Source organism: Cherax quadricarinatus, chromosome 42 (genome assembly GCF_038502225.1).
Source record: "Cherax quadricarinatus isolate ZL_2023a chromosome 42, ASM3850222v1, whole genome shotgun sequence".
NCBI lineage: Eukaryota > Metazoa > Arthropoda > Malacostraca > Decapoda > Parastacidae > Cherax > Cherax quadricarinatus.
In genome coordinates, this window is record NC_091333.1 from 15,421,577 (window position 1) to 15,444,076 (window position 22,500).

Sequence of the window (22,500 nt, forward strand, 5' to 3'; positions counted from 1 at the left end):
GCTCACATTCCGACAGCTCAAGAAGTCCCAAAAACCATATGCCTTCAAGCACTCCTATCTTACACACTTACAAATGCCTGCTGGATGCCCAAGGCCCCTCACACATAAAACCTCTATTACCTCCCCCCTCAAACCTTTTATAGGGTGACCCCTACCCCACCTTCACTTCAGACTTATACACCCTTCAAGTCATCCTATTTTGCTCCATCCTTTCTAAATGTCCAGACTACCTCAACAACCCCTCATCTGCCCTTTGGATAATACATATAGTAACTCTGCACCTCCTTCTCATCTCCAAACTACAAATTCTATTCATAATGTTTACTCCTCACATTACCTTTAGACATGACATCTCCACTGTCTCCAGCATCCTCCTTGCTGCAGCATTCACAACCTATGCTTCACACCCATATAAGTGTGTCGGTACCACTATACTCACTCTGCACCACGAACCTTTATTTTCCTTTCATTAATTCTGTGGTTCATCTTGCCTTTCATATACCCATCCACTGACAAGTCCACTCCCAAATATCTGAACATATTCACTTCCTCCATACTCCCTCCTTCCAATCCAGTCTTTCATTACCTAACTCATTTCTTACCCTCGTTATTTTGCAATTCCAATGTTCACTTTAGTTCCTTCTGTTCCATACCCTCCCAAATTTGTCCACCAACTTTTGAAACTTCTTTTCAGAACCTCCCAAAACCACAGTGCCATCAGCAAACAGCAACTGTGACAACTCCCATTTTGTATTAGATTTTGCATATTTTAATCCCACACCTGTTCCCAGCTCCCTAGCATTCACTTCTTTTACAGCCCTATCTATAAATATGTTAATGTTTTTAATTAATAATAAATACGTTAACATCATGCATCACTGTCTAAGGCCTAAAATAAATAAGGCCTACTTTTACTGGAAAAGAAGCTCCTCTTCTCCTCCATACCCTAACCTGAGCCTCTTAACAGCATTCAGTAACCTACCACATATTCTATACACTTGTAACATCTGTTGCATTGCTCCCCTCTTCACCCATCATATCATGGCAAATTAGGTAATTTATTTTGGTATTAGATATGATGTGAAGAGAGTAGTAAGGGAGAAAAAGTTAGCATATGAGAAGTTTTTACAAAGTAGAAGTGATGCAAGGAGGGAAGAGTATATGGAGAAAAAGAGAGAGGTTAAGAGAGTGGTGAAGCAATGTAAAAAGAGAGCAAATGAGAGAGTGGGTGAGATGTTATCAACAAATTTTGTTGAAAATAAGAAAAAGTTTTGGAGTGAGATTAACAAGTTAAGAAAGAGGAGAGTTAGAGGTATTGGGAAGATGGAGGGAATATTTTGAGGAATTGTTAAATGTTGATGAAGATAGGGAAGCTGTGATTTCGTGTGTAGGGCAAGGAGAAACAACATCTTATAGGAGTGAGGAAGAGCCAGTTGTGAGTGTGGGGGAAGTTCGTGAGGCAGTAGGTAAAATGAAAGGGGGTAAGGGAGCCGGGATTGATGGGATAAAGATAGAAATGTTAAAAGCAGGTGGGGATATAGTTTTGGAGTGGTTGGTGCAATTATTTAATAAATGTATGGAAGAGGGTAAGGTACCTAGGGATTGGCAGAGAGCATGCATAGTTCCTTTGTATAAAGGCAAAGGGGATAAAAGAGAGTGCAAAAATTATAGGGGGATAAGTCTGTTGAGTATACCTGGCAAAGTGTATGGTCGAGTTATTATTGAAAGAATTAAGAGTATGACGGAGAATAGGATAGCAGATGAACAAGGAGGCTTTAGGAAAGGGAGGGGGTGTGTGGACCAGGTGTTTACAGTGAAACATGTAAGTGAACAGTATTTAGATAAGGCTAAAGAGGTCTTTGTGGCATTTATGGATTTGGAAAAGGCGTATGACAGGGTGGATAGGGGGGCAATGTGGCAGATGTTGCAGGTGTATGGTGTAGGAGGTAGGTTACTGAAAGCAGTGAAGAGTTTTTACGAGGATAGTGAGGCTCAAGTTAGAGTATGTAGGAAAGAGGGAAATTATTTCCCAGTAAAAGTAGGCCTTAGACAAGGATGTGTGATGTCACTGTGGTTGTTTAATATATTTATAGATGGGGTTGTAAGAGAAGTAAATGCGAGGGTCTTGGCAAGAGGCGTGGAGTTAAAAGATAAAGAATCACACATAAAGTGGGAGTTGTCACAGTTGCTCTTTGCTGATGACACTGTGCTCTTGGGAGATTCTGAAGAGAAGTTGCAGAGATTGGTGGATGAATTTGGTAGGGTGTGCAAAAGAAGAAAATTGAAAGTGAATACAGGAAAGAGTAAGGTTATGAGGATAACAAAAAGATTAGGTGATGAAAGATTGGATATCAGATTGGAGGGAGAGAGTATGGAGGAGGTGAATGTATTCAGATATTTGGGAGTGGACATGTCAGCGGATGGGTCTATGAAAGATGAGGTGAATCATAGAATTGATGAGGGGAAAAGGGTGAGTGGTGCACTTAGGAGTCTGTGGAGACAAAGAACTTTGTTCTTGGAGGCAAAGAGGGGAATGTATGAGAGTATAGTTTTACCAACGCTCTTATATGGGTGTGAAGCATGGGTGATGAATGTTGCAGCGAGGAGAAGGCTGGAGGCAGTGGAGATGTCATGTCTGAGAGCAATGTGTGGTGTGAATATAATGTAGAGAATTCGTAGTTTGGAAGTTAGGAGGAGGTGCGGGATTACCAAAACTGTTGTCCAGAGGGCTGAGGAAGGGTTGTTGAGGTGGTTCGGACATGTGGAGAGAATGGAGCGAAACAGAATGACTTCAAGAGTGTATCAGTCTGTAGTGGAAGGAAGGCGGGATAGGGGTCGGCCTAGGAAAGGTTGGAGAGAGGGGGTAAAGGAGGTTTTGTGTGCGAGGGGCTTGGACTTCCAGCAGGCATGTGTGAGCGTGTTTGATAGGAGTGAATGGAGACAAATGGTTTTTAATACTTGACGTGCTGTTGGAGTGTGAGCAAAGTAACATTTATGAAGGGGTTCAGGGAAACCAGCTTGCCGGACTTGAGTCCTGGAGATGGGAAGTACAGTGCCTACACTCTGAAGGAGGGGTGTTAATGTTGCAGTTTAAAAACTGTAGTGTAAAGCACCCTTCTGGCAAGACAGTGATGGAGTGAATGATGGTGAAAGTTTTTCTTTTTCGGGCCACCCTGCCTTGGTGGGAATCGGCCAGTGTGATAATATAATAAATAAAATTAGATATATTGCAACACCTGAAAATTGTTAACAGATAGATATATCTAAGTAGTAGGATGGTAGACAGCAGCCACCCAGGGAGGTACTACCATCCTACCAAGTGCGTATAAAACAAAAGCCTGTAGGATTGCTGGTGTCTTTTTTCTGTCTCATAAACTTGCAAGATTTCAGGTATGTCTTGCTACTTCTACTTACATTTAGGTCACACTACACATGCATGTACAAACATATATGTACACACACTTCTGGGTTTTCTTCTATTTTTTTTATCAGTTCTTGTTTATTTCCACTTATCTCCATAAGGAAGTGGAACAGAATTCTTCCTCTGCAAGCCATGCATGTCATAAGAGGTGACTAAAATGCCAGGAGCAAGAGGCTAGTAACCCCTTCTCCTGTATATACATTATTACTAAATGTAAAAGGAGAAACTTTCGTTTTTCCATTTGAGCCACCCTGATACGGTGGGATACGGCCAATGTGTTGAAAGAAGAAAATAAGACACGTGCAACATCTGGGTATGTTTATTGTAGACATTTTGCCATCCAGTGGCTTTATCAATACAGATTCTAGGACATAATTTGAAGACAGTAGAACTATATACAAAAAATGAGGTAATCAGTCCCTCAGCCTAGGAGTTGGTTTGAAGCACACCGTAGTCATGAAGATTCTGGAGCAGAGGCAAGGAGACTGGTGCTTATATACTAATGCCAGTTGGATTGGGATGGGTAGCAGACGAGGGCATAGTCACTGGTAGGTGGGATTCCCCAGTGGAAGTAGGTCATACCCAGAGGGATGGGTAAGTTGTAGTAGTAGTGGTTGTAATAGCCATGAAGAAGGTCATGTAGATGTCCTTCGAACCTAGATTCCATGATATTGCAGTGTCTGACAAGTTGTACAAGAATGGTATACAATACATCTGGTGTTAGTATATAAGCGCCAGTCTCCTTGCCTCTGCTCTAGAATCTTCATGACTATGGTGCGCTTCACACCAACTCAAAGGCTGAGGGACTGATTACCTCATCTTTTGTATATAGTTCTAATATCTTCAAATTATGTCCTAGAATCTGTATTGATAAAGCCACTGGGTGGCGAAACATCTACAATAAAGATACCCAGATGTTGCATATGTGTCTCAGTTTTCATCTTGCCGGTATTGTATACCATCTTGTACAAAGAAGAAAGTAGATATATAGGAGCAAGGGGCTAGTAACCCCTATTTCTGTATAAATTACTAAATATAAAAAGAAGAAAAACTTTCATTTCTTCAATTTTGGGTCACCCTGCCTCAGTGGGAGATGGCCAGTGCATTAAAAAAAAGAGATATTACAATGGGAAGTGCAAAAAAAAATAGATATTACAATGGGAAGTACAATGCCTGCACTTTAAAGGAGGGGTTTGGGATATTGGCAGTTTGGAGGAATATGTTGTGTATCTTTATACGTATATGCTTCTAAACTGTTGTATTCTGAGCACCTCTGCAAAAACAGTGATTATGTGTGAGGTGAAAGTGTTGAATGATGATGGAAGTATTTTCATTTTGGGGATTTTCTTTCTTTTTGGGTCACCCTGCTTCGGTGGGAGATGGCCGACTTGTTAAAAAAAATCAAAATTACTTTTATGAACTGTTGATAAACTTGCCTGCATTGACATTTTGTTCAAAGTAAGTCTTTGTTATTTTAAGATATTTTGTCTATTTACAGGTGCAAGGAAGTGGAGATAATTGGGTGAATATACAACACACACTGCCAATGCAGCCTCAACAGCCTCTCACAGTTAGTACTCATTATTTCCCCCAGTTTGTTCAGTAATGCAGACTGTATAAAAAAAAGTAATTCCCAATGTATATTAAAGTAGAGATGTTAGACTAGTACTTGTGGAAAGCCAAATTTGAAAGAGAATATTAATTTAATGCATATTTTAGGTACATAAATGCGTTGTATTTCAGGTTCCAGAAATTGAATTTCCCGGCTGCTTTACGTTCGGCATTGATCAAGATCCATCTCTAATGGATATGCTGGACATTGCAGGAGGGCAGCTTGATTTTAACCATGAATTGATTTGCACCTCTGACATTAAGGCTGATTATGGAGGCAAGAAAAGTTAGTAGTGTAAAATATACACCTTATACCAATAAAACACATTCTTTTATTATTGGCTTTTATATCAGTTGTTCATTTATTTATTTATATGTTTATATTATTTATATTATTTATATTATTTATATTATTTATATTATTTATATTATTTATTTATATTATTTATATTATTTATATTATTTATATTATATTATTTATATTTATATTATTTTTCTCAGCTTCAGATTCCAAAAAGAAACAGCAAGACAAACGGCTTAGTTCTGGTCAGGATGTGGAAGAGCTCGGTAAAATGATGTCTGAGGTACGTATCGAAGAGACATCATCGCGCACTTCTAGGAACCCTACTTCACAGTCAGAAACTGATCAGCAAAGTACACCTGCTGTGGATGTGGCATTCAGGGTAGCTGTCAGTGCTGCAGAGTGCTTGCAAGCTTATGCAGCTACGGGAGATATAGCCTTACTTTTAGCATCTCATCGATACCTTTTGGCTGTGCAGAATAATCAAGGTGACACGTAAGTTTGTTTCCAGTGTTCCAGTGTTTTAAAATTACTTTTTTCAAGGTGGAAAAAAAAGTGACTTTTAAGTAGTAAAACAAAGATTTAGACTGTGCTGTAGCTGTATATGATGTGTGAGTGTAAGACTGCACATTTCATAATTTATTTAACTACAATATAATATAGGGGGTAAAGGAGGTTTTGTGGGCGAGGGGCTTGGACTTCCAACAAGCGTGCGCAAGCATGTTAGATAGGAGTGAATGGAGACAGACATTTTTGGGGACCTGACGAGCTGTTGGAGTGTGAGCAGGGTAATATTTTGTGAAGGGATTCAGAAAAACTATAGGTAGTAGGTTGGTAGACAGCAACCGCCCAGGGAGGTACTACCGTCCTTCCAAGTGAGTGTAAAACGAAAGCCTGTAATTGTTTTACATGATGGTAGGATTGCTGGTGTCCTTTTTTCTGTCTCATGAACATGCAAAATTTCAGGTACGTCTTGCTACTTCTACTTACACTCAGGTCACACTACACATACATGTACAAGCGTATATATACATACCCCTCTGGGTTTTCTTCTATTTTCTTTCTAGTTCTTGTTCTTGTTTATTTCCTCTTATCTCCATGGGGAAGTGGAACAGAATTCTTCCTCCGTAGGCCATGCGTGTTGTAAGAGGCGACTAAAATGCCGGGAGCAAGGGGCTAGTAACCCCTTCTCCTGTATATATTACTAAATTTGAAAGGAGAAACTTTGGTTTTTTCTTTTGGGCCACCCTGCCTCGGTGGGATACGGCCGGTGTGTTGAAAGAAAGATTCAGAAAAACTATAGGTAGTAGGTTGGTAGACAGCAACCGCCCAGGGAGGTACTACCGTCCTGCCAAGTGAGTGTAAAACGAAAGCCTGTAATTGTTTTACATGATGGTAGGATTGCTGGTGTCCTTTTTTCTGTCTCATGAACATGCAAGATTTCAGGTACGTCTTGCTACTTCTACTTACACTTAGGTCACACTACACATACATGTACAAGCACATATATACACACCCCTCTGGGTTTTCTTCTATTTTCTTTCTAGTTCTTATTCTTGTTTATTTCCTCTTATCTCCATGGGGAAGTGGAACAGAATTCTTCCTCCGTAAGCCATGCGTGTTGTAAGAGGCGACTAAAATGCCGGGAGCAAGGGGCTAGTAACCTCTTCTCCTGTATATATTACTAAATGTAAAAGGAGAAACTTTTGTTTTTCCTTTTGGGCCACCCCACCTCAGTGGGATACGGCCGGTGTGTTGAAAGAAAGAAAGATTCAGAAAAACTGGGCCATCATCCTTCTGCAAATGTCCTCTAGCATATTGGGATATTGGCGGTTTTGAGTGACATCTAAACTGTCATATCTGGGCACCTCTGCAAAGACAGTGATTATGCGTGAATGATGGTGAAGGTGTTTCTTTCTTTTTTGGGTCACCCTACCTTGGTGGGAGATGGCTGACATGTTAAAAAAAAATTGCATGAATGAATATATGCTCTTTATTTACTGTTTTTTCCTCATAGTTAATGTGTTATTGTTGTCACTTACATATAATAATTTTTATTTCACCAGTGCTCTGCATACTGCAGTCAGCAACAAAAATATGGAGGCTTTTAACAAGATCCTCAAAGCCAGTGAAAAAATAAATCCACGTGACCTATTAAATGCTCAAAATTTTGCAAATGAGGTAAGTAACTGTTGAAATATATTTTAAATGTTATTATGCAACTCACTGGGATATGGCTGGTTTGTTGAAAGATTATTATTATTATACAAGTTATATTTAAAAGTTGTAGTTAAAGGCATTAAAATTAAAGAATTTAGATTTTTTGTTTTTAGCTCAACAGCTATCTGTCACCAAGGCAGAGTGACCCAAAGAAGAAAAAACATTCACCAGCATTCACTCATTCGCTATCTTTCTAGAAGTGTGCTTACGTGATATCACACTCAGATTAACTTCCGACTGTAACATCCCCACCCCTTTTCCAGAGTGCAGGCACTGCCCTTCCCACCTCCAGGATTTAAGTCTGGCTAAAAAAAATGTATTATGAAAAAATGATGAAAATAGATGTCAGTTGCTTTGGTGTTTGTTCAGTTTTTATCAAGAACAAGAGAATGATCAAAAAGGGATTACTGTGGGGAATAACATAACATAAAACATCTTCAGCCTGACAAAGGAATAAAATCAGATGTAATGCAGGAAAGGAAAGACTTAAAAAAAGAACAGTTTTGAGTGAATACAAATAGGTTCTCTTCAGACGATCATACCAAATGCAATACATTATGCTTGACAGATATTAAATTCTTAAAGTAAGAGAGGTTAGTTTTGCTCTGATAATTTTCATATCTTTAAATTTGACTGAGGAAAGAGCCTATGCGTCTATTGAATTGAAGGTGACTTGAGAATTAATCGGGTCTATAACTGATGCAGTATACTATATGCCCTTTAACCCTTAAACTGTCCAAACGTATATCTACGTTGACATGCGTAGCACTCTAATCTTGATTTTCTCCATTTGAAAGCATGTAAAATCGGATGTAGATCTACGTTCGGAGCATAACGCACATCAACGTAGATCTACATTTGGACAGTTTAAGGGTTAAGAAATGGGTTCTATTTTAGCCATTGAAAAATTATAGGAAGCAGTGTTGAGAAATGAATGTTTTTTTAATTATTACACTGGCCTTTTTATATCAAGGTAGGGTGGTCCTCAAGAAAAGAAGCATTCACAATCATTCACTTAATAGCTGTCTTGTCAGAAATGTGTAGACATAACAGTTCACATGATCCTCCAAATTACAGCATCTTCACCCATCATTGAGAGTGCAAGCACTCAGCATCCCACCTCCTGGGCTCTTTAAGTCTGGCTAACCAGTTCATGAGTACATTTGTATATACTAACACAACAGCAGCTCATCTAAAAACCACTTGTTTCCACCCTGATCTAACATGTCTATTGGGTACTTCGGATCTCCTTCACCCCTTCCCTCCAAACCTTACTCTACCCCTCCTTCATCCCACCGCAAAATTATATACTCTCTTAATCATCCTATTTGGCCCCATCCTCAGTAAATGTTCAAACCATACTCAACAACTTTTTTTCTGTCCTGCAAATTACACTTTTCATAGTCCTAAACCCTCTTCTAATATCTACACTCAATTCTTTGTATAATATCACACTACACATTGCTTTCAAACACAAATCTCCACCATCTCCAGCCTTCTCCTTACTTTGCCATTTAAAGCCCCAGCCTCACACTCATACAAAAGTGTTTGTACCAATGTACTCTGGTATATTCCCCTTTTGACCCCATAGATAAACATCTTTTTTTTTTTTTCCCACATATAAACAAAACAAACAACAACACTGCCTACCTTTTTTCCTTCATCAGTTCTGGTTCATTTCATCATTTATAAGCCCCTCTGCCAACACATCCACTCTCAAATATCTTAAATTTTACTTCATCCATACTTCCTCCCTCCAATGTGATATCCAATTTTTCACTGACTAAATGTTTTGTTATTCTCAACACCTTGCTCTTTTCTGTGTTCACTTTCAATTGTTTTTTACACATCCTCATAAACTTCTCCATCAACCTCTGCAGCTTTTCTTCAAAAACTCCTAGAACTGTCATTAGCAAAGAGCAAATGTGACAACATCCACTTCATACAGGATTCAATATCTTCTAATCCTACACCTCTCTCCAACACCTTAGCATTCACTCACTTTACAACACCATCTATAAATATATTAAATAACCATGGTGAGATGACACATTCCTTTCTAAGGCCTCTCTTTCCTACATACCATAACTTAAGCCTCACTCTCTGTATAAAAACTATTGGTTTTAGTAACCTACTACCCATTTTGCTCTTTTTAAATCTGTAAATGGCTAAATCTAAATCCATAAATGTGGCAAACAGTTCCTTAATATTAATTATTGTTTCACTTGTATACTAATTAAGTATTGTTTCACTTATATACTAAAATATAAACACTTGGTTTGGTTTACGCATCCCCTACACTTTGTAAATCATCCTTATTCTTGTATAATCTTGGTTTCTCTCCTACCCCAACTTTTGCAATAATAATTCTACTGTGTATTTCATTTCTGTCTTATCTGTACTCCAGCCACTAACATCATTTTTGTACTTTTTACGGTAGTTACCATTATATGATGACATAATATTTATTAATATATAACTGAAGATCTTCTTTCCTTCTTTCAACACACCGGCCGTATCCCACCGAGGCGGGGTGGCCCAAAAGGAAAAACGAAAGTTTCTCCTTTTACATTTAGTAATGTATACAGGAGAAGAGGTTGCTAGCCCCTTGCTCCCGGCATTTTAGTCGCCTCTTACAACACGCATGGCTTACGGAGGAAGAATTTTGTTCCACTTCCCCATGGAGATAAGAGGAAATAAACAAGAATAAGAACTAGAAAGAAAATAGAAGAAAACCCAGAGGGGTGTGTATATATATGCTTGTACATGTAGGTAGGGGATGTGTAGATCAAGTGTTTACATTGAAGCATATATGTGAACAGTATTTAGATAAAGGTAGGCAAGTTTTTATTGCATTTATGTATTTAGAAAAGGCATATGATAGAGTGGATAGAGGAGCAATGTGGCAGATGTTGCAAGTATATGGAATAGGTGGTAAGTTATTAAATGCTGTAAAGAGTTTTTATGAGGATAGTGAGGCTCAGGTTAGGGTGTGTAGAAGAGAGGGAGACTATTTCCCGGTAAAAGTAGGTCTTAGACAGGGATGTGTAATGTCACCATGGTTGTTTAATATATTTATAGATGGAAGGCGGGGTAGGGGTCGTCCTCGAAAGGGTTGGAGAGAGGGGGTAAAGGAGGTTTTGTGGGCAAGGGGCTTGGACTTCCAGCAAGCGTGCGTGAGCGTGTTAGATAGGAGTGAATGGAGACGAATGGTACTTGGGACCTGACGATCTGTTGGAGTGTGAGCAGGGTAATATTTAGTGAAGGGATTCAGGGAAACCGGTTATTTTCATATAGTCGGACTTGAGTCCTGGAAATGGGAAGTACAATGCCTGCACTTTAAAGGAGGGGTTTTGGGATATTGGCAGTTTGGAGGGATATGTTGTGTATCTTCATATGTGTATGCTTCTAGACTGTTGTATTCTGAGCACCTCTGCAAAAACAGTGATAATGTGCGAGTGTGGTGAAAGTGTTGAATGATGATGAAAGTATTTTCTTTTTGGGGATTTTCTCTCTTTTTTGGGTCACCCTGCCTCGGTGGGAGACGGCCGACTTGTTGAAAAAAAAAAAAAAAAAAATGGGGTTGTAAAGGAAGTAAATGCTAGGGTGTTCGGGAGAGGGGTGGGATTAAATTTTGGGGAATCAAATTCAAAATGGGAATTGACACAGTTACTTTTTGCTGATGATACTGTGCTTATGGGAGATTCTAAAGAAAAATTGCAAAGGTTAGTGGATGAGTTTGGGAATGTGTGTAAAGGTAGAAAGCTGAAAGTGAACATAGAAAAGAGTAAGGTGATGAGGGTGTCAAATGATTTAGATAAAGAAAAATTGGATATCAAATTGGGGAGGAGGAGTATGGAAGAAGTGAATGTTTTCAGATACTTGGGAGTTGACGTGTCGGCGGATGGATTTATGAAGGATGAGGTTAATCATAGAATTGATGAGGGAAAAAAGGTGAGTGGTGCGTTGAGGTATATGTGGAGTCAAAAAACGTTATCTATGGAGGCAAAGAAGGGAATGTATGAAAGTATAGTAGTACCAACACTTTTATATGGGTGTGAAGCTTGGGTGGTAAATGCAGCAGCGAGGAGACGGTTGGAGGCAGTGGAGTTGTCCTGTTTAAGGGCAATGTGTGGTGTAAATATTATGCAGAAAATTCGGAGTGTGGAAATTAGGAGAAGGTGTGGAGTTAATAAAAGTATTAGTCAGAGGGCAGAAGAGGGGTTGTTGAGGTGGTTTGGTCATTTAGAGAGAATGGATCAAAGTAGAATGACATGGAAAGCATATAAATCTGTAGGGGAAGGAAAGAGGGGTAGGGGTCGTCCTCGAAAGGGTTGGAGAGAGGGGGTAAAGGAGGTTTTGTGGGCGAGGGGCTTGGACTTCCAGCAAGCGTGCGTGAGCGTGTTAGATAGGAGTGAATGGAGACGAATGGTACTTGGGACCTGACGATCTGTTGGAGTGTGAGCAGGGTAATATTTAGTGAAGGGATTCAGGGAAACCGGTTATTTTCATATAGTCGGACTTGAGTCCTGGAAATGGGAAGTACAATGCCTGCACTTTAAAGGAGGGGTTTGGGATATTGGCAGTTTGGAGGGATATGTTGTGTATCTTTATATGTGTATGCTTCTAGACTGTTGTATTCTGAGCACCTCTGCAAAAACAGTGATAATGTGCGAGTGTGGTGAAAGTGTTGAATGATGATGAAAGTATTTTTCTTTTTGGGGATTTTCTTTCTTTTTTGGGTCACCCTGCCTCGGTGGGAGACGGCCGACTTGTTGAAAACAAAAAAAACAAAAAAAAAAACATGTATGTATAGTGTGACCTAAGTGTAAGTAGAAGTAGCAAGACGTACCTGAAATCTTGCATGTTCATGAGACAGAAAAAAGGACACCAGCAATCCTACCATCATGTAAAACAATTACAGGCTTTCGTTTTACACTCACTTGGCAGGACGGTAGTACCTCCCTGGGCGGTTGCTGTCTACCAACCTACTACCTAGGATAACTGAAGATAATTTACAATGCACAATATGCCTCGGTGGGAGACGGCCGACTTGTTAAAAAAAAAATATGCTGTATATACTATTTTTTTTTCAACAAGTCGGCCATCTCCCACCGAGGCAGGGTGACCCAAAGAGAAAAAAAAATCCCCAAAAAGAAAATACTTTCATCATCATTCAACACTTTCACCTCACTCACACATAATCACTGTTTTTGCAGAGGTGCTCAGAACACCACAGTTTAGAAGCATATACGTATAAAGATACACAACATATCCCTCCAAACTGCTAATATCCTGAACCCCTCCTTTAGAGTGCAGGCATTGTACTTCCCATTTCCAGGACTCAAGTTCGGCTATACAAAAATAACCGGTTTCCCTGAATCTCTTCACTAAATATTACCCTGCTCACACTCCAACAGATCGTTAGGTCTCAAATACCATTCGTCTCCATTCACTCCTATCGAACACGCTCATGCACGCCTGCTGGAAGTCCAAGCCCCTCGCCCACAAAACCTCCCTTACTCCTTCCTTCCAACCTTTTCGAGGACAACCCCTACCCCGCCTTCCTTCCCCTACAGATTTATACGCTCTCCTTGTCATTCTACTTTGATCCATTCTCTCTAAATGACCAAACCACCTCAACAACCCCTCTTCAGCCCTCTGACTAATACTTTTATTAACTCCACACCTTCTCCTAATTTCCACACTCTGAATTTTATGCATAATATTTACACCACACATTGCCCTTAGAGAGGACATCTCCACTGCCTCCAACCACCTGCTTGCTGCTGCATTGACAACCCAAGCTTCACACCCATATAAGAGTGTTGGTACTACTATACTTTCATACATTCCCTTCTTTGCCTCCATAGATAATGTTTTTTGTCTACACATATACCTCAATGCACCACTCGCCTTTTTTCCCTCATCAATTCTATGATTAACCTCATCCTTCGTAAATCCATCCGCTGACACGTCAACTCCCAAGTACCTGAAAACATTCACTTCTTCCATACTCCTCCTCCCCAATTTAATATCCAATTTTTCTTTATCTAAATCATTTGATACCCTCATCACCTTACTCTTTTCTATGTTCACTTTCAACTTTCTACCTTTACACACACTCCCAAATTCGTCCACTAACATTTGTAATTTTTCTTTAGAATCTCCTATAAGCACAGTATCATCAGCAAAAAGCATCTGTGTCGATTCCCATTTTGTATTTAATTCCCCATAATTTAATCCCACCCCTCTCCTGAACACCCTAGCATTTACTTCTTTTACAACCCCATCTATAAATACGTATATCAAACAACCATGGTGACATTACACATCCCTGTCTAAGACCTACTTTTACTGAGAAGTAGTCTCCCTCTCTTCTACACACCCTAACCTGAGCCTCACTTTTTTTTTTTTGTCAACAAGTCGGCCGTCTCCCACTGAGGCTGGGTGACCCAAAAAGAAAATACTTTCATCATCATTCAACACTTTCACCTCACTCAAACATAATCACTGTTTTTGGAGAGGTGCCCAGAATACAACAGCTTAGAAGTAAATACGTATAAAAACACACCATATATCTCTCCAAACTGCCAATATCCCAAACCCCTCACTATCCTCATAAAAACTCTTTACAGCATTTAGTAACTTACCACCTATTCCATATACTTGCAACATCTGCCACATTGCTCCCCTATCCACTCTATCATATTTTTTTTTTTTTTTTCAACAAGTCGGCTGTCTCCCACCGAGGCAGGGTGACCCAAAAGGAAAGAAAATCCCAAAAAAGAAAATACTTTTATCATCATTTAACACTTTCACCTCACTCACACATAATCACTGTTTTTGTACAGGTGCTCAGAACACAACAGTTTAGAAGCATATACGTATAAAGATACACAACATATCCCTCCAAACTGCTAATATCATATGCCTTTTCTAAATCCATAAATGCAATAAAAACTTCCCTACCTTTATCTAAATACTGTTCACATATATGCTTCAATGTAAACACTTGATCTTCACATCCCCTACCCACTCTGAAACCTTGCTCATCCGCAATCCTACATTTTGTCTTACCTCTAATTATTTCAATTTTAATCCTACCGTACACTTTTCCTGGTATACTCAGTAAACTTATTCCTCTATAATTTTTACAATCTCTTTTGTCCCCCTTCCCTTTATATAAAGGGACTATACATGCTCTCTTTCAATCCCTAGGTACCTTCCTCTCTTTCATACATTTATTAAACAAAAATACCAACCACTCCAACACTTTATCCCCCCCTGCTTTTAACATTTCTGTCATGATCCCGTCAGTTCCAGCTGCTTTACCCCCTTTCATTCTACGTAATGCCTCACGCACCTCCCCCACACTTACATCCTGTTCTTCTTCACTCCTAAAAGATGGTATACCTCCCTGGCCAGTGCATGAAATTACTGCTTCCCTTTCTTCGTCGACATTTAAAAGTTCCTCAACATATTCTCACCATCTACCCAAAACCTCCATCTCCCTATCTACTAACTCCCCTACTCTGTTTTTAACTGACAAATCCATTCGTTCTCTAGGCTTTCTTAACTTGTTTAACTCACTCCAAAATTTTTTCTTATTTTCATTAAAATTCCTTCACAGTGCCTCCCACTCTATCATCTGCTCTCCTTTTGCACTCTCTCACCACTCTCTTCAGGCCTTCTGCAGTGTTCCTTCGTTCTTATGTTCTTATGTTCTTATAACACTTCTGCTTTGTAAAAACCTCTCATAAGCTAACTTTTTCTCTTTTATCACACCCTTCATCATTCCACCAATTACTCCTCTTTCCTCCTGCACCCACCCTCCTATAACCACAAACTTCTGCCCCACATTCTAATACTGCATTTTTAAAACTATTCCAACCCTCTTCAACCCCCCCCCCCCCACTACTCATACTTGCACCAGCCCACCTTTCTGCCAATAGTTGCTTATATCTCACCCGAACTTCCTCTCCCCTTAGTTTATACACTTTCACCTCCCTCTTGCTTGTTGTTGCCATTTTCCTCTTTTCCCATCTACCTCTTACTCTAACTGTAGCTACAACTAAATAATGATCTGATATATCAGTTGTCCCTCTATAAATGTGTACATCCTGGAGCCTACCCATCAACCTTTTATCCACCAATACATAATCTAACAAACTACTTTCATTAAGTGCTATATCATACCTTGTATATTTATTTATCCTCTTCTTCATAAAATATGTATTACTTATTACCAAACCTCTTTATATACATAGCTCAATTAAAGGCTCCCCATTTTCATTTACCCCTGGCACCCCAAATTTACCTACTACTCCCTCCACAACATTTTTGCCCACTTGAGCATTGAAATCCCCAACCACCATTACTCTCACACTTGGTTCAAAACTCCCCACGCATTCACTCAACATTTCCCAAAATCTCGCTCTCTCTCCTCTACACTTCTCTCTTCTCCAGGTGCATATACGCTTACTATAACCCACTTTTCACATCCAACCTTTATTTTACTCCACATAGCTTCTAGGTAGTAGGTTGGTAGACAGCAACCACCCAGGGAAGTACTACCGTCCTGCCAGATGACTGGGAAACAAAAACCTGTAACTGTTTTGCATGATGGTAGGATTGCTGGTTTCTTTTTCTGTCTCATAAACACGCTAGATAACAGGGATATCTTGCTACTCCTACTTACACTTTGGTCACACTTCACAGACACGCACATGCATATATATATATACATACATATAGGTTTTTCTCCTTTTTCTAAATAGCTCTTGTTCTTTTTTATTTCTTCTATTGTCCATGGGGAAGTGGAAAAGAATCTTTCCTCCGTAAGCCATGCGTGTCGTATGAGGCGACTAAAATGCCGGGAGCAATGGGCTAGTAACCCCTTCTCCTGTATACATTTACTAAAAAAGAGAAGAAGAAAAACTTTATAAAACTGGGATGCTTAAATGTGCGTGGATGTAGTGCGGACGACAAGAAACAGATGATTGCTGATGTTATGAATGAAAAGAAGTTGGATGTCCTGGCTCTAAGCGAAACAAAGCTGAAGGGGGTAGGAGAGTTTCAGTGGGGGGAAATAAATGGGATTAAATCTGGAGTATCTGAGAGAGTTAGAGCAAAGGAAGGGGTAGCAGTAATGTTAAATGATCAGTTATGGAAGGAGAAAAGAGAATATGAATGTGTAAATTCAAGAATTATGTGGATTAAAGTAAAGGTTGGATGCGAGAAGTGGGTCATAATAAGCGTGTATGCACCTGGAGAAGAGAGGAATGCAGAGGAGAGAGAGAGATTTTGGGAGATGTTAAGTGAATGTATAGGAGCCTTTGAACCAAGTGAGAGAGTCATTGTGGTAGGGGACCTGAATGCTAAAGTAGGAGAAACTTTTAGAGAGGGTGTGGTAGGTAAGTTTGGGGTGCCAGGTGTAAATGATAATGGGAGCCCTTTGATTGAACTTTGTATAGAAAGGGGTTTAGTTATAGGTAATACATATTTTAAGAAAAAGAGGATAAATAAGTATACACGATATGATGTAGGGCGAAATGACAGTAGTTTGTTGGATTATGTATTGGTAGATAGAAGACTATTGAGTAGACTCCAGGATGTACATGTTTATAGAGGGGCCACAGATATATCAGATCACTTTCTAGTTGTAGCTACACTGAGAGTAAAAGGTAGATGGGATACAAGGAGAATAGAAGCATCAGGGAAGAGAGAGGTGAAAGTTTATAAACTAAAAGAGGAGGCAGTTAGGGTAAGATATAAACAGCTATTGGAGGATAGATGGGCTAATGAGAGCATAGGCAATGGGGTCGAAGAGGTATGGGGTAGGTTTAAAAATGTAGTGTTAGAGTGTTCAGCAGAAGTTTGTGGTTACAGGAAAGTGGGTGCAGGAGGGAAGAGGAGCGATTGGTGGAATGATGATGTAAAGAGAGTAGTAAGGGAGAAAAAGTTAGCATATGAGAAGTTTTTACAAAGTAGAAGTGATGCAAGGAGGGAAGAGTATATGGAGAAAAAGAGAGAGGTTAAGAGAGTGGTGAAGCAATGTAAAAAGAGAGCAAATGAGAGAGTGGGTGAGATGTTATCAACAAATTTTGTTGAAAATAAGAAAAAGTTTTGGAGTGAGATTAACAAGTTAAGAAAGCCTAGAGAACAAATGGATTTGTCAGTTAAAAATAGGAGAGGAGAGTTATTAAATGGAGAGTTAGAGGTATTGGGAAGATGGAGGGAATATTTTGAGGAATTGTTAAATGTTGATGAAGATAGGGAAGCTGTGATTTCGTGTATAGGGCAAGGAGGAATAACATCTTGTAGGAGTGAGGAAGAGCCAGTTGTGAGTGTGGAAGAAGTTCGTGAGGCAGTAGGTAAAATGAAAGGGGGTAAGGCAGCCGGGATTGATGGGATAAAGATAGAAATGTTAAAAGCAGGTGGGGATATAGTTTTGGAGTGGTTGGTGCAATTATTTAATAAATGTATGGAAGAGGGTAAGGTACCTAGTGATTGGCAGAGAGCATGCATAGTTCCTTTGTATAAAGGCAAAGGGGATAAAAGAGAGTGCAAAAATTATAGGGGGATAAGTCTGTTGAGTGTACCTGGTAAAGTGTATGGTAGAGTTATAATTGAAGGAATTAAGAGTAAGACGGAGAATAGGATAGCAGATGAACAAGGAGGCTTTAGGAAAGGTAGGGGGTGTGTGGACCAGGTGTTTACAGTGAAACATATAAGTGAACAGTATTTAGATAAGGCTAAAGAGGTCTTTGTGGCATTTATGGATTTGGAAAAGGCGTATGACAGGGTGGATAGGGGGGCAATGTGGCAGATGTTGCAAGTGTATGGTGTAGGAGGTAGGTTACTGAAAGCAGTGAAGAGTTTTTACGAGGATAGTGAGGCTCAAGTTAGAGTATGTAGGAAAGAGGGAAATTTTTTCCCAGTAAAAGTAGGCCTTAGACAAGGATGTGTGATGTCACCGTGGTTGTTTAATATATTTATAGATGGGGTTGTAAGAGAAGTAAATGCAAGGGTCTTGGCAAGAGGCGTGGAGTTAAAAGATAAAGAATCACACACAAAGTGGGAGTTGTCACAGCTGCTCTTTGCTGATGACACTGTGCTTTTGGGAGATTCTGAAGAGAAGCTGCAGAGATTGGTGGATGAATTTGGTAGGGTGTGCAAAAGAAGAAAATTAAAGGTGAATACAGGAAAGAGTAAGGTTATGAGGATAACAAAAAGATTAGGTGATGAAAGATTGAATATCAGATTGGAGGGAGAGAGTATGGAGGAGGTGAACGTATTCAGATATTTGGGAGTGGACGTGTCAGCGGATGGGTCTATGAAAGATGAGGTGAATCATAGAATTGATGAGGGAAAAAGAGTGAGTGGTGCACTTAGGAGTCTGTGGAGACAAAGAACTTTGTCCTTAGAGGCGAAGAGGGGAATGTATGAGAGTATAGTTTTACCAACGCTCTTATATGGGTGTGAAGCGTGGGTGATGAATGTTGCAGCGAGGAGAAGGCTGGAGGCAGTGGAGATGTCATGTCTGAGGGCAATGTGTGGTGTGAATATAATGCAGAGAATTCGTAGTTTGGAAGTTAGGAGGAGGTGCGGGATTACCAAAACTGTTATCCAGAGGGCTGAGGAAGGGTTGTTGAGGTGGTTCGGACATGTAGAGAGAATGGAGCGAAACAGAATGACTTCAAGAGTGTATCAGTCTGTAGTGGAAGGAAGGCGGGGTAGGGGTCGGCCTAGGAAGGGTTGGAGGGAGGGGGTAAAGGAGGTTTTGTGTGCGAGGGGCTTGGACTTCCAGCAGGCATGCGTGAGCGTGTTTGATAGGAGTGAATGGAGACAAATGGTTTTTAATACTTGACGTGCTGTTGGAGTGTGAGCAAAGTAACATTTATGAAGGGATTCAGGGAAACCGGCAGGCCGGACTTGAGTCCTGGAGATGGGAAGTACAGTGCCTGCACTCTGAAGGAGGGGTGTTAATGTTGCAGTTTAAAAACTGTAGTGTAAAGCACCCTTCTGGCAAGACAGTGATGGAGTGAATGATGGTGAAAGTTTTTCTTTTTCGGGCCACCCTGCCTTGGTGGGAATCGGCCAGTGTGATAATAAAAAAAAAAAAAATAATCCTTGAATTAATACATTTATAATCCCTCTTTTCCTGCCATAACGTATCCTTCAGCATTATTGCTACTTCTTCTTTAGCTCTAACTCTATTTGTAACCCCTGACCTAATCCCATTTATTCCTCTCCACTGAAACTCTCCCACCCCCTTCAGCTTTGTTTCACTTAAAACCAGGACATCCAGCTTCTTCTCATTCATAACATCCACAATCATCTCTTTCTTATCATTTGCACAACATCCATGCACATTCAGACTTCCCACTTTGACCATTTTCTTCTTCTTATTCTTTTTAGTAATTATTACAGGAAAAGGGGTTACTAGCCCATTGTTCCCGGCATTTTAGTTGACTTTTACAACACCCATGGCTTACGGAGGAAAGATTCTTATTCCACTTCCCCATGGATATAAAAGGAAAAGTAATAAGACCAAGAACTATTAAGATAAAATCAGAGAAAACTCAGATGAGTGTGTATAAATAAACATGTACATGTATGTGTAGTGTGACCTAAGTGTAAGTAGAAGTAGCAAGATGTACTTGTAATCTTGCATATTTATGAGACAGACAAAAGACACCAGCAATCCTACCATCATGTAAAACAATTACAGGCTTTCGTTTCACACTCACTTGGCAGGACGGTAGTACCCTCCTGGGTGGTTGCTGTCTACCAACCTACTATCTACATATGTGATATGTTACATAAAATACATATACAGACCTATATCTATGCATTCAGGTATACATCTTTCTTCTTTCAACACACCGGCCGTATCCCACCGAGGCAGGGTGGCCCAAAAGGAAAAACGAAAGTTTCTCCTTTTACATTTAGTAATGTATACAGGAGAAGAGGTTACTAGTCCCTTGCTCCCGACATTTTAGTCGCCTCTTACAACACGCATGGCTTACAGAGGAAGAATTCTATTCCACTTCCCCATGGAGATAAGAGGAAATAAACAAAAATAAGAACTAGAAAGAAAATAGAAGAAAACCCAGAGGGGTGTGTATATATATGCTTGTACATGTATGTGTAGTGTGACCTAAGTGTAAGTAGACGTAGTAAGACGTACCTGAAACCTTGCATATTTATGAGACAGAAAAATGGACACCAGCAATCCTACCATCATGTAAAACAATTACAGGCTTTCGTTTTACACTCACTTGGCAGGACGGTAGTACCTCCCAGGGTGGTTGCTATCTACCAACCTACTACCTACATATGTGATATGTTACATAAAATACATATACAGACCTATATCTATGCATTCAGGTATACATATACTATTAATTTTACTGCACCAGGCATTTCCCACCAAACACTGCAATCCAAAGAATGAAATGCATTCATTATTGCTCATTTAATAAGTCCCTTGCCAGATGTACATGGACGTGACAGTTAAATGGCCCTGTTAACCGCTACATTCCTATCCCCATATTTATGCAGGATCTTTATTTCAGACTGCTTTGCACCAAGCTGTTCGTGGCAATGAAGTGACAATGGTTAGGAGACTGGTGGCTGTCTTGGGATGTGATGTCAGCATTGTTGATTCTCAAGGAAATACACCAATCCATTGTGCTGCAGAATTGCAGGACCACCGTTGTCTTGAAGCACTTTTGACTAGACCAATTAATGGTACACGCTCAGCACTGACTCAGGCTGTTAATGCTTACAATTATCAAGGTGAATATACTTAATTTTACTAAAATGCAATCACTGTTTATGAAGTTGAGATTAATCTTCAGTCAAACCTCTTCATTCATAGGGGATACATGCCTTAGGTATCTATTACAGTAAAAAATACTGTGTGTGAAAGTTCTCTTGATCAAGCATAATAGTTTTTTACTTAAATTTTATATACAGCTATAATTAGTATATAGTACATACAACGATTAGGTGCACATTGCAAATATATAAGGTATGATGATGGTGATCAAAGAGAAAATGAAGTTGAATGAAGGATCAGTCCTCTGGTAAATCATCCAGGGACAAATGAGTAGTAGTTTCAATAGATGTGGCTTAGATTATGGTGCTGGATGAGATTATGGTGGTGGTGTTTGATGTGATATCTTGAGGTGGTCAGTGTTGTATATGATAGGCACTACCATGGCTAGAAGCAGGTGTTGATAGAGTTCATTGTAGGGGAGAAAGATATCCCACAGTTCTCCTAAATCTGATGCTCAATCCCATCCATGCAAAATAAAATTCGTAATAGAAGTTCTTTTCGCTTTCAGACCTGACAGGTTTTTCCCAATTCAGTTTACTTTCTTTGGAATCAGTGACATTATTGTTATTACTGTCAGACTTAATTTCCTTACTTTGTAAGCTGCCTTCATTGTATGCCATATTTTTTCTTGTTCTAGTTCATGCTATTTTTACATGCTTTCTTAAATGCACTAAAATATTTAGTTTACTAGTTTTTCTAAAAACATTTTAATAAGCCTGTTGTAAGTAATTGCCAATATTTTGAGACATACTCTCAGCTACTGTTATATTACCTGAAGTAGTTCAAAAATCAACTTAAAAATTGGCCTGGATTGTAGGTGCAACTCCACTACATATTGCCGTTTCTGCTGGGAACCTGAATTGTGTGCGGCTATTAATAAGCGCTGGAGGTCAAGTACATTATTGTGAAAGAAAGAGAGGTGCTAATCCCTTGCATCTGGCAGTAATGTTCAGCCACCACGAGATTGCACACTTTTTGTTGAACAGTGTGAGTATATAAAGTGTCAGTTTCATGTGTGTGTATACATATATAATTTTTTTTACATCAGCAACCATCTCCCACCAAGGCATGATCATTCGCTGAATCGCTGTCTTGCCA

The 22,500-nt window shown here is 39.6% G+C and overlaps 1 protein-coding gene across 6 annotated transcripts in view; it reads left to right on the forward strand.

The window, feature by feature from the left end:
• Window positions 1-22,500, forward strand: part of LOC128695661 (nuclear factor NF-kappa-B p100 subunit) — a 158,473-nt gene that overhangs the window by 90,111 nt on the left and 45,862 nt on the right. For all 6 annotated transcript variants that reach the window (XM_053786426.2, XM_053786423.2, XM_053786425.2 and 3 more), the window contains exons 15-20: window positions 4,920-4,991; window positions 5,165-5,318; window positions 5,534-5,828; window positions 7,400-7,514; window positions 21,137-21,359; window positions 22,220-22,389. In XM_053786426.2, coding sequence (XP_053642401.2) covers window positions 4,920-4,991; window positions 5,165-5,318; window positions 5,534-5,828; window positions 7,400-7,514; window positions 21,137-21,359; window positions 22,220-22,389 — 1,029 coding nt within the window. The remainder of the gene's footprint in view (window positions 1-4,919; window positions 4,992-5,164; window positions 5,319-5,533; window positions 5,829-7,399; window positions 7,515-21,136; window positions 21,360-22,219; window positions 22,390-22,500) is intronic.